The sequence below is a fragment of the Ambystoma mexicanum genome, chromosome 1q (assembly GCF_040938575.1).
Source record: "Ambystoma mexicanum isolate Mex_15411 chromosome 1q, UKY_AmexF1_1, whole genome shotgun sequence".
In the NCBI taxonomy this organism is placed as follows: Eukaryota; Metazoa; Chordata; class Amphibia; order Caudata; family Ambystomatidae; genus Ambystoma; species Ambystoma mexicanum.
In genome coordinates, this window is record NC_090922.1 from 1,277,660,413 (window position 1) to 1,277,673,872 (window position 13,460).

Genomic DNA, 13,460 nt, shown 5'->3' on the forward strand with positions numbered 1-13,460 from the left:
TGATTGAAATGCTGTCTCTCTGTTTCTCATTCCAGTCCAGTTGAAGGGTTATTGGAATACGTGTCCTTTTCATTGATCATCCAGCATCAAGCAGAGGAAATGTCTCTTAATGATGCACTCCTGAGAAATATTTACAGGGACATTATGTCCCTGCCCCTTTATAGCACATTATAGTATATCTGCAATTTCTGCTCCAATTTCCGGGATTAGAGAAATGTATATTTCATTCAGGAAATCAACCAAGATCATGCTCTCCTGCACCTTGTGTGAGACATGCATAACTGGATTTGGATAAAATGTAGTTCTGTTCTCCCACTCACATTTCAAAAACCATGTAAGGTAAACTGTGGGATTTATTTTGTAAGTGTTTCTGAAGGCTATCATTCACATGAAAGTAAAATATCTTTGAAATAGAGATAAGTATGTTTTTTCACAAATAAACTGTGGTTAAAATTACAGGGGTGGGGTGGAGGGGTTTCATGGGATTGTAATGACAGAAGTGGTGTTAGGAAGGAGTGGTTAAAACGTGGGGGTTCAGGGCGGCATGGGCATTCCCACCAAGTATGAGCAAGCAGGGACAACTATTACGTGGAGGGACAATACAAGATACAGGGATGCATTTTGGGAGATTACATGTTTGCTTTCAATATTTGGAGTATGAGCCCATGTAGAACTGTTTGGTACACAGATGGTCACCTTTATTTTCTACACACCATGCAACCAATTCCTGCATCAATATTAGGGTCTACTGGTTTGGAATTGTGTATTCCTGACTTTTCCCCCCCTACACTAACAATTTGATTTTTTCAAATTAGTTCCATATGTCCACTCTCCTATCTTCTCTGGATCACATCCACATACCATATTGGCACAGGTCAGACTTCTCTACTAGAACCTTGTTCCCTTTAATCTGCATGAGTGGATGTACACAGTATTTTCTAGTGCTCAATCATCCTGCAAACATACTGCCACTTTCTCCAACCCTTTGTTCCAGCAACACGGCTGACCTCACAACTACTATATGTTCAGCTACAGTCAATTCACCTCTCATGCATGATGATCAAAGTACATGTTGTTGTCGGTATGATGGCTCACTCACATACCACCCTCTTATTCATATGTAGCCATATGTATTTCTGATCTACATGTTCAGCTAATCCAGATGCACTGTAATGCAGCATATGGTCAATTTGGGAAATGTATTTAGTCTTCATACATTATGTTCTGTTTTAAATATATATTTGTTGGTGTTATCTGAGAAAAAGGATCTTTAAATATACTTACTAGGAAATGATATACATGAAAATTAAAGGGTTTACGGAAATATTTTTCATCATCTCCGTAGTACAAGCGTTCACACGCCGCGTCATACTTTAGGTCTCTCCACTCCCCATTGTACACATATTCGCATCTGCCTCCAAAATATTTAGGATCAAATACATACTGCCCATGTTCTTGAGTCAGGACATTAAATCTGAGAATAAAAACAAAGAGAGGAAATATAACGTATGTAATAAGAGTGTTTAAAAAAAAGTAATATCCTAATCATTAACAGTTTCCTCACATATTCCAGGGCTACGAAACACTTGCTCTAAAACACTTGTGTAGGAGCGTGATCCAAATAAAATATCATATCATATATCATACCTTAAATTGATCCAAATGCTGTTTTATTTTATACTTTGCAAATGATTAATCTAAATTAGGATCAATTTTGTCTAATCCTTATATGTATTAAAATGTTTGGCATGTAGAAAAATGTAAAGGCTTATCCTTTACCCAGAAGCATTGTGTACATGCTTAATACGGTGCTGATGATTGCATAGCTCTGCACAATGATAAGCCAGAAGTATTAAAATGCAAACGGTAAACAGGATGATCTAACATTGCAATAAATAAAAGAAGCTCAACCAAATAAATGAAACATATCTCAAAATAATAACATAACACTTATCAATTAAATATTTAAAGCAACAAATTCACAAAATACGCATGTAAAAAATATCAGCAACAGACCCTTGAAAAAAAAGGAGCTCATGTTGTTCCTGTACGTAAATTGTCAGGAGGGTACCTGTTAAATTTGCACTTAGAGTCAAACAGGCCACCTCCGGGCATAAGAAAGGTGTAAAATGCTGGCAAAATAGCCTTTTTATAATATACAGTTGGAATGAGTAACACTGCCCCCATTTACAGATGGCAGGCGGTGATCGAAGTAGCAGGAAAGGTCAGAAGAGGTGTTCCACTACTTTTATTTTTTCCTGTTTACCATGCCTCTACTTATAACGACTATATTCATCATTCTATACAGAGAATGTGTCCATTCATGTCCCTCTACAAGTGTAAAGGTGAAATAGGAGCCTTAGTTACTAGTCACTTTGGGCCCGATTCATAGAATATTTGCCCGGTTCAAAGTGAATTTGCACTTCTGAAAAGTGACTTTGCACTGCCGACACAAACACTGATTCATGGAACCGTGCAAACAGTATTTTTGCGATGCAAAGTCCGGGTAAAGTCAGCGCATAGTCATTTTTGCAGTACAAAATGACTTTGCCCGGACTTTACACGTCAAAAATACGCTTTGCACGGTTCCATGAATCAGGGTTTGTGTCAGCATTTCAGTAGTGCAAATGCATTTTGAACCAGGCAAATATTCCATGAATCGGGCCCTTAGGCTATTGCAATGCCCTGGGCGCGCCGTGCAACACCTTGTTATTTGCTGCACTATGCTTCCCCCTACCCTCTCCCCTGCCAAGACCACAGTTCCACTACTTTTTTCGATACACTTCTACCACTGATGGCAGGCAGCATTTACAATGGATTCCTACGCCATTTGTTTGCTTTTTGCTGGTGTAGAAAACAAACAAAGCAGACAGATCCCATAGAAACCCATTGGTTTTACCCCAGCAGGAAAATGCTCTTCTGTGTAAAAGTAAGCGGCTTTTGCAGGTTGAGAGGAATCGTCAGTCTCGTTCTGTAAACCCATCCACCTTCAAAAGCCACAACAATTCAACACAGCATGAATAGAGGTGTTAAGGCTGGTGTAAGACCTTTACTGCTGTCTTTAGCACCTTTCTTTATTCACCAGCTCCAATGATTATTTGCACATTATTTGCACATGGAAATTGTTACTGATCTGACAATTAAAAAAAAAAGGATGCCGAGACAAACAACCACTCCTTCAATCAATAAGGGTACAATTATAACACACTGGGGGAAACCCCATTCACAGTGGCTACCTACACTCCTGAACCACTCTATTATTCTGCTCAATTGATCTAATTATGCAGTATCTCTGTGAATAAGCCATTATACCATCAAGCTAATTATAAAAAACTTTCCCAAAATGTGCGTCACGTTTAAATTCTTGCAAGTTCACTGTTTATATTCTTCGCAGCCATTGGATGCCTACTTGCATTGGCAACTTCCCCTGCCTCACTCCCATGGCACTCCCCAATTATTCAGGCAAGTGTCTCTTACATCCACCTTGGGCCAAGACATAATGATTTTCCCAAACATACTTGAAATGCAGCATTTCCAGATGGAACCCGCACGGATAAGTGCAGGCTCTTTTCAGCATGTACCTCATGTCATTATTTACTGTATATATGTATTTACCAATATCTGCCACATTTGCAATGAATCAAAATATGCGAGACCTCAAAAAAACGACACTATCGATAAACTACAATGCTTTGTAACCCGAAACAAACAAAAAGTCTTAGACGACTGTACTGTATGGGGATTTGCTGAATGGCTGGCTAGATGGGCATAACACCATGGGCATAGTTACCAAACTGCGCCTAGGAGCTAATCAACACAGTAGACCTCATTACGAATTAGGCGGAAAATTGGAGGTAAATTAAAAATTACTCTTTCCGTCACATGGTCATGCACAATGTCTGCCTGATTACAAGTGGTGGTGTCCGTTTATTTATTTTGGGTCCATTGGACCCAATGGGGCTTTTTTGCATAATTACCACGGTGGAATTACCACTGCAGTAATTCTGCCAATTTTGCCGATTTTTCCGCATTGAGTGGGAAGATTTACCTCCAGGGTTTTGCTGGGGGTTAATCCTCCACTCAAAACACAAACTAATTTGGCTTAGTGGTAAAATTGGCAGTAACTCAGTTACCGCTCATTTTACCACTTACTGCCTAACTCATAATGAGGCTGAATGTGTGCTCCAATAAGTTAATGGCCTGCTACAAAATGCTGTACATACACAGACATAAATGCAGCTACAGTATTCTAGTGCATACTTGGTAGCAAGACATTTGCCACCGATATGTGCAAATACATACCTTTGCAAGACAGAAAGAGACAAAAGGCAGTACTTTGATAATACAAGACCCCCCACACTCTCAGCAAGGTCTTTATTAGCTGACAGCACATGCACACCTGTCAATCATGCATTGTATGGTGCCTGCCAGGGGCCTGGCAGAGAGAATTGAGAATTTTTGCAATCAGGTAACGATGGGCCAGCTCATAGGTTTCAAGTCAGCTGAAGAAAGAAATGTCAATTAAAAGAGAATATGTATAGCTCTTCAGACACACCACGCCTTGGCACAAACATGAATCATTCACATCATCATGTAATCAACAAGTTGCTGGAAGAAAACATTTAAAAAGTTGGACCAAATGTTTGTAGGAATATTTTGGTCTAACCCCTAGATTTCAACTTAACTAAGTATTAGTATTTTTTTTAAACTAATTTGGATGTCAAGGACTTCAGATCCTGATCATAGGCATCTTGATAGATGGAAGGACCACCTCCAACTTTCAAGTCAGCAGACAGAATCCCTTGACCAAAATGCAATGAGGTTTATTGCCACTCTAATCAAACTGTACTAGACAAAGGATTCTACTGCATATTGGGCCTCATCATGAGTTGGGGGCTATCCCCGTCAGTATTACCGCCGGGGCTATTACCGTTACCACCAAAACCCCCCTGGCGCTATTAGCACTGGATCATGGGTTTGGTGGTACGGTACGTTCCTATTCCTCACTGGGCCCATTCAGGAATTCCCCATTGGGATCAATGGGGAATCTTCGGCGCTATTACGGCAGGCGGTATTACAAATGGCGATAATAGCATAGAAAATCGGAGCAGATTTGCCCCAGTCCAGAGCTGGGGGTAAATCTGCCTAGCCCGTGTATTGCTCTCCTCTGAAAAGTGCACGGAACTACCATAAATCACCAATGCAATTATAGAGCAAATACTACAACCCAAAAACAGACAGACACAATAACTCACAGCCACGCATGCTTTAGAAGATAATCAGCTCTTTACGGCTATTTATTCAAAGATTACAAGTACATAGAAATAACTCAGAAAACTAATATGGACATAGATCACAGAAAAAGTAAAGAAGTCAAAAAAAGAATACATCACCGTGAGCGTATTATCATTCCTCATCTCGTCCAGAAGTGGCTGGAAGACCTCGGGGACAGCCAGGACGAGAGTGCCACAGCTCACAGGAAGGCCAGACGGAGCGTCCTTCTCTGGCTGAAGTCTCACTTGACCCCTCTAGGTTTCCGCCTATGTAGGCACTCCAAAAAAAGGAGTTAATTCTCGAACCTTCTGGAATTGCACCTGCGCAGTTGAGGAACAGCCGTCAGTTGCCAGCTGGGTCAATCGAGAGCTCCCACCAAGGAACGCAGGGCCACCCTGCACTAAAAACATGCTCCACGGAGAACAGTAGCAAGTCATAACAACGTTAGCTTTTCCCAGCAGAAATGGCCCTGACTGCATACCAAGTTTGAAAAAGCATGTTTGTCTCAGCACTGTGAATCTAACACTTCAGCAAAATGTGTGCAGCCTTTCACTGCGGAGTGAAGTTAATATCCAACATGGCTCCGAGCACTCCCAGAATGCATTGTGCGCCCGCGTCATTTTAAACCAAGCATAAATTGAGCAGAACAGCCGGTAATTTGACAGACCCTTAAATGTGGCAGTAATAGCATTACCGTCGCATTTAAGGGTTACCGCCAAACTCATAATGAGGCAGTTTGTCTAGATGTGCATTTTACTGTTTACCAATGAGAAATGAAAAATACCAAAAGCTGCAGAAAAGGGTGGGTGGCTGTTTATGGCGAGGAAACTAAAAAGTAGGTTTGGATATGAGGGTCTGATCCATGGTCCTTTCATCAGAACCCAAAATTGTAAAGTAGTCCCTCTGGCACCAAGATTAAAGGCAAAATCCAAATGCAGGTGTACATACTCTTGGAACTCATATGGTATACAAAAGTCATGGTTTTGTTTTATTATTCAAATGATAAACAAAAACAAGAACATAAAATAAAATAGAAATAAAATAAAAACACAAGGCCAATGAAAAAGAAAATTGACAATGGTTACATTTTAATCCAGTTATCACAACTTCTTATATAGAAGCCATTGTCTTAACCACTTTACAACCGTTGAGGTATGCATCATACCTGTAGAAACATGGCAGGGCATTAAACATCTTCATACAGTACCAGGTGATCGGAAACACACACACTGACCAATCATGAATAGCACTGTGGCTGCTAGCGGGCAGTGGAGAGAGGTGAGAAATGTTTGTGGAGAGTCTTTGGTTCATCCCTAGGTTTCAATGCAAAAAAAAGAATTTCAACAAAAGGAATCTGCAGAGATATTCACACCCAGCCAAGGCAAACCAAGTAAATGAATCACATTGTTTTTTTTGTTTTTTTATTGAGTGTTTATTACAATCTTTTTTCCACTCATCTTTACACACAGATGATTGCCGTTCATATATAAAACCATTTAGAATTGTGTTTTTTAAGATTAAAATGAAGATTCAAATTATAATTCATTTCATTTCTTTAAACGTTAATAATTATTCAGAGTCATTATCCCATTCCAAAATTGGAGGACACGGCTTGTCAAGAATTTATCATTTCCTGATTTAATTAGGGACCATCTTTCTTCTGGATTCAACTGAACTCTTGTCCAGGGAAGCATGCCACTAAATAAAAGCCGCTTGTTCTCCAGAGCTATACAATCCATGATGACATGTTGTATAGACTACTTGATCTTGCTGTGAGCAGAATCTACAGCCTATCTGGGAGGTCAGCAGTTTTGTTTTAACCAACACCTCCCTTGTTGGAATGAGATTTAGCCGTATTCTTATGAATGTATTTCTCATGGTTTGATCAGGAAACAGTTGCACATATTTGGGCAATTCGTTTACAGCCCTTATTTCCTTATTAGTGCCCAGATCAAGTTTGTATGTCAATTTGAGTTGTTGCGTACAAATTCAATTGTTTCTTAGGATCTTAATTTTAGCCTTTTGTGGCCGATTAATGAGCATGTCCAATGAGATCTCTTCTGTTAGCATCAGTTGGGAACATGCTTCTTTCCACCTATTTAGAACAGAGGCTTTTACTGTTGTTGTTATTCCTCTCAAGATGTCAATTGCCAGAATATCATCTTTTAGTACTGTCTTTCTATGTAGCGTCAGAGATTTCCAATTTTTCATCGCCTCAAGTGATTGCAGTGCGAGTTCATACCTTATACGTTGATAAGATGATGAAAGAGATAGAATCTTTCTCCAAATAATCCCTTCAAGTTGACTTCCAAATTCTGGGGATAAATTCAAAATTGTTTCAAAGCTATATGTCAAGATCAGCATTATTTTTTGTCTGTAGAAAGTTACAATCTGTTTTAGTGAAAACTTCCATACTTGAAATATAAGACTCTCCCCTGACGGGCCAGAGATAAGGCTTTTTCTTTTAGCTTTCCAAACCATTATTTTTCTATTGGGGACTGATTTAGTAGGAGCCCTAGGTACTTGATCGAGGTTACCGTTTCCACTTTTTTTCCTTCCAGCAATATACTTAATGGCTTCTTCTTGATATTTGGGTAGCTGGAGAGAGACATCAATTTTTTTAACATTTATATTTAAATCATTGGCCTGGACATGTGATTCTAGTTGTACTATTTGGTGTTGTAATCCAACTTGCGTTCTATCCAGGATTACTAAATGAGCAAAGTATAGTATGTATGCCATTTGCGCATTGTTCAGACGAGGTGGATTTACTTTGATATTTGTTTGTTGTTCTTTAAAGTCAGCGATGAACAGACTGAAGAGTAGCTGCCAGGGGCCACCCCTGTTTCAGTCCATTCCAAGTGCAGATTTTAGATGAAAGATGTCCTTGTTGGGAAAGTCTGATTCTTATTGATTTTGTTCAATTGATTGCATCAAAAGCAAGCTTGAGATCGATGAATGCTGCATGTGTCGTTGAATTTTCTTTTATCACTTAAAATTTTAGAATATTTAAAATAAGTAAGTTGACATTTGTTCCTACATTTTCTACAAAGCCCGTCAAAGAGGATTGCACCTTGTACAGTGATGAGAAGTAATTGATCCATTCTTTCTCATTGACATCTTGAATTAGCTTTACTTGATTCTTATAATGTCCATTTAGTAATGTCCAAAGTGTTTTGATTTCGAAGTGTATTTAGTGTTACTTCTACGTCAAATTGGAGTATACTTGCTTTCGTCATTTTGTGCCAATTCCTATACTGTTGTTTCATTCTCTTTATTAATTTTATGGAATCAGCACTGACAACTTTCTTTAGTAGTTTTATATTATTTCTCATTTCCTTTTTTCTTTTCTACTATTTGTTTATTGTATTTGTGAGTATGAATCATAAGTTGCTTTTTCTGAATCTTACTTGGAATGATGAAAGGGGTAAGTAACCAGCCATACTTTAGCTTTTCTTTATCTGACTGGGATGAACATTGGAATACTTTTTTCAAACCAGCCACTTGATCTGCTGAAATTCTTAAACGAGTGGTGGCACTATTCAAGGATAGGTTTGGCAGTTGAAGTTTATGCAAGTATTCGTTGATCATTTGATTGCTATTTTATTATGGTCACTGTTAATGGATGAAATATTCTCAAATTTTATGATCGATGTCAAGATTTCCTGGGTGGTGTATATATAATCGAAACATGCAACTGATGTTCCTCTTGACCAAATTGTTCCTGCAGGGGAATCCAATTTGTGATGACCGTTAATGAGAAAGATATGCCTTTTGTTCAATTCTTTAGACCATAGATGGCCAGTTGGTGATAAGGTCTTTGGTTCTTTTCTCTTTCCAAACGTATCGAATATGTGCATATTCAGATCACCAAAGATTATTATGTTATCTTGAGTACATGTCATCAATGGCAGAAGTGAGCGTATCAATGTATAGGGATGGATTTATTGCAGAGGGATTCCAATATAAATTTATGATTCCCAATTTTCTAGTTTCAATCTTGTTTTGCCGTAGTTGAATCTTGGTGTCTATGATGGTGATTTGAATCCAAGGATTTGGATTTGTTGATTGCTGTGTTTCCATCACACCATTTCTTTTAATCAGCATCAATAGTGCTGAGGCTGGGCAACCTTTGGGTTGTTCAATCGCGGGATTCAGGAACACTTTGAAGCCGTCGCATAAAGGGGCCTCGTAGATCCATGTTTTTTTGCAGACATATGATTTGATAAACAGTCATGTCCGTATTGTCGCCTTGTATCAAATGCCCTGAGCCTCTGGTATTCCATGAACAGTTTTAAAAATGTGCTAAATGTTTAGCAGTTAGTTGTTATTCATTCGTTGTATCTATGACTGATTTGTATAGATCTCCTTTTTCAAATTCCCATCGTATTGGACGCACTACTGCATTTTCTTCACTCCCATAGCTTGAATTATATGAAGTGCTACAGACACTTTGAGATTGGTCATCTTTGCTCCTTGTATTATTCTGATTATCTCATACCACTCCTGTTATGTAAATTGGTGTTTTTGAGTTCTGATTAGTTTGTCCGTTTCTGCTGTTATTCTTACGAGATCTTGTCAGGTACTCTTCTTGCCCTTGTTTTGTTATTCGAAAGCCTAGATTAAGTAATATTTTTGCATTCTCCTTCATCATCTCTACTAGTTGCAGAGTTCCCAATTGTAAAAGGATTTTAGCAGCTGCTTCCCCATCACAAAACTCAACCACAATGATGTCATATGACTTTATGCAGTACAAGGCCATCGTCCGTTGTCTTTGTGCGTTCAATCATTATTTTGACTGATATCAATTTCTGTCTAGCATCCACAAAGGCCGGTAATTTTAGGGACCCATTTCTCAAAGTGGTGGAGTGAATGGATGAGACTTCGTTCTCTGTTGTCGTCTTTTCATAACACGACTGATCATTCAAAGTGTCATCTATCTGAAATTGTACTGTAATCTTTCTCTAGTAATGGAAAGTCATTGTCAGTTATGTTTTCACATGATAGGTCACATGTCTCAGTTTTGACAGTGTGGCCTTGTTCATATTCATCGATGACAATTAAAGAACTGTTTTCATTGTTCTTCTCTTCCTCATGTGTCGATAATGACGTCTCGTGAATGTATACTGATAAATTGATGAGGATTTCTTGTTCTCTGATCTTGTCTGCTGACAGTGGCACTGCTGATGTTACCGGTCAGGTGTTTTCTTTTTCCATGCCTGCAACTAGATCTTTTCCTCTGAAGCTTTTCTCATTTATGTTATTTCCTGGTTTGTCGGCAATGTCAGATTTCTCAAAAAGGCCCTAAAGACTCTATCTGTCTTCCTGCTTTTCTTGCTGGTGACAGGGTCATTGTCCTTTCCAGCAGTCTTGGAATTGGAGGTTTTGAATTTTTGGGCCTGTTAATTTCGTTCAAAAATCAGAAAGTTGTCAAGAACTTGAATCATTGGTACTTGTTGCGAGTTCTTCAGTTGAAGAGTTAACTCACTTGTTTCCGCTTGTTTCCCTTTGGATGCTTGATTTTGTTCAGGTTCACTCGTCGGGCATGGCGTTGTCTTTGTTTTCTCTTTTGGTTTCTTCAGTTGAGTTGACTCAGCTCCAGGGTTGTCGTCCCGACTTGTTACAATATTGGTTGGGGTATTTGTTTCCCTTTGATGTTCAATGGGTCCATTCTTTACTGGAAATGGATGTGTTTTCTGTGGTGAATCAATTTCACATTCCTTATTGGTTCATCTTTATCGCTCAAAATTTCAAGCATTGTTGCAGTTGATTGGGCTTTCTCTGCCCTATCGATTCTTGCAACATCAAGCAGTCTCATTTGCCACTGATTTGATGTCCCAGCCTCTAAATCAAGTCTTGCTTGAATTTTAATCACAAATGATTCCAAATAAGATTCTCTTCTCAGAATCACTGCTAACTAAAAGAGAGGCTTGGGCCTTCATCGTTCCATCAATCTGTTCATACAGTTTGATGAATGGGATGAGAGCTTGAGTTGCCACTGTCATCATTAGGTTCTGTAATTCAATCATGGAGGTCAGAATAGCCTCTGGAGTTGGCACTCTGCAGTCGTTGCATTTACATTTCTCTAATGGTTCTTTTGTTTTCAGTTCTTGTTTTTTTTGGGCATCGTTTGATTGTATATCGCCTTGGTATTCAGCCTTTATATTCTTACTTGTTTCTTTATGCCTTTGAGCTGTTGAATCTATTTCTGCTAGGGGATAATGCTTGTTTAGGAACAGCATCAAGGTCCTTGCTGTTGTTAATAAAGATGGCGGTGCGGCAATAGCAGTCCCAAATATTTCTTTCCTTTTTTCATGATTTATCATGATGTCCTCTATTTCCGATGTGTCCAGTGATAAACATTCTACGCGTTTGTTCTGCACAACTGATGTCAATGGTTTGCTAATTGGTATTGCCGTAGACGTCCGTTCTTTATTTGGCACCTCTACTTTAGTGGAGTATCTCTTTTGCCATTCTAATTTTGCATGGAGCGTTTTCGTTTGCTGTATCTGACGCAGGGTACTATTGCAATTATCCGTTGTTGTTTGCTGCATGTCATTATGGTTACTCCCTTCCATTCGAAGTGCTAGTAAAGGATCCTCATGAGTCAGTATTGAAGTGTCTACAGTTAGGGGCGCACTAATATTAAGCGTGTTTAAGCAGTTTTGCATGATATCAACAACCAATTGGAGCATCTGTTTAGTTACGCTCTCACCCCTTGTATTGTCAAGATCGGTGAAACAATTATCAATGGTTAAACTTATTTCATCAGTGCTAATTCCTAGCGGCTCCACCAGGGCATCCACAAGATCTCCTTCACATACCGTATACACTGATTGTACTTTTAAGTTAGTAGAGGGGGGCACACTTACCAATTGGGCAGATTGGGCAAATTGAGAGGCTTGCAAGTCCTGCGTTGACAATGATTTTGTACGTTGGTGCTTTTGTTTGAATGGGGGAGCCTGGAGAGGGTGCAGGAGAGCAGTATAGCATGTCAAATCTGTTGTTTTTGCCCGATAACGGGTGAGCGGTCCTGCAAGGTCTCCCATTCTGTCACTGGAGCAGGCGTCAACAGCTCCACTCAGCCTCCACCAGACTCTGCTGACTCTGCTTCCGCTCTGCGGGTCAGCAGGATTTTTGAGGCAAAGTCTCCTCCTTCTTGCTGTAAAGCTGGTAGACAAACTGGAATCCACTCGCACAGTAGCACGTTCCAAATTAGCAAAAAAAAAAAAACAGTGTGGCCTCCACACAGGCTCCACCAGACTGTGCTGACTCTGTGTCCGCTCCGCGGGTCAGCAGGGTTTTTGAGGAAAAGTCTCCTCCTTCTTGCAGTAAAGCTGGTAGACAGACTGGAATCCACTCGCACAATAGCAAGTTCCAAATTAGCGGAAAAAAACACTGTGGCCTCCACAAAATGGGAAAAGGCATGGATGTGAATGGGCACCAAACCACACTGTATAATTTAACAGACCCCCCAAAGCAACTCCTGAGTCCACAGACGGAACCCATAGGCTACCAAGTCCCAATGTTGATTGCTGACCAAGTATTCATAGGCTGCAACTTATGTATTTATGTTTTTTCAGTTTATAAAAAATTAATTAGAAAAACAAGGCTAATTCAAAAAGGCATTGGAGATGTTCCATGACTTTGAAGCCATCAACTTTCAAAGAGATGGCCATGTCATCATTATATATCACCATACGCTCAGCTCAGTCAGAACCTGTCCCTGGGCATAAGGGTTTCCATCTAGAGTAACCATTAAGGTGATTGGATGTCCCGGTTTTGCTTGGACCATCCAAGAATTGGGCCCTCTGCCCCCTGTCAAGATATTTTTGTTTTCTTTTATTTAAACACCATGTCCCGGTTTTGGCTATAGGGAGGGTAATAGGTTTGTTTTTTTTTGTTTTTCTTTTAATAGTCAATAGTTATAAAGTAAATGGGCATTATTAGATTTTCAGAATTTGACATCGGAGAATGGGCTCAAACCCACAACGTTTCCAATACAAGCCCTATGCATTAACTGCTTGCACCAAAGAGACACGCTGGGAAAGATGTACATAGCAGGGCATGTAATATCAAACAAAGCAACAGATCCTTTTGTTATTTACACTTGTTTTTTTAAGTGTTATGATTGCTCAATGTAACACTGAATACCAATAACAACAATCAAGTTTATTGTATACACA

The 13,460-nt window shown here is 39.4% G+C and overlaps 1 protein-coding gene across 1 annotated transcript in view; it reads right to left on the reverse strand.

The window, feature by feature from the left end:
* Positions 1-13,460, reverse strand: part of C8A (complement C8 alpha chain) — a 289,241-nt gene that overhangs the window by 200,338 nt on the left and 75,443 nt on the right. The window contains exon 5 of the mRNA XM_069642106.1: positions 1,285-1,474. Within this exon, the coding sequence (XP_069498207.1) occupies positions 1,285-1,474 (190 nt within the window). The remainder of the gene's footprint in view (positions 1-1,284; positions 1,475-13,460) is intronic.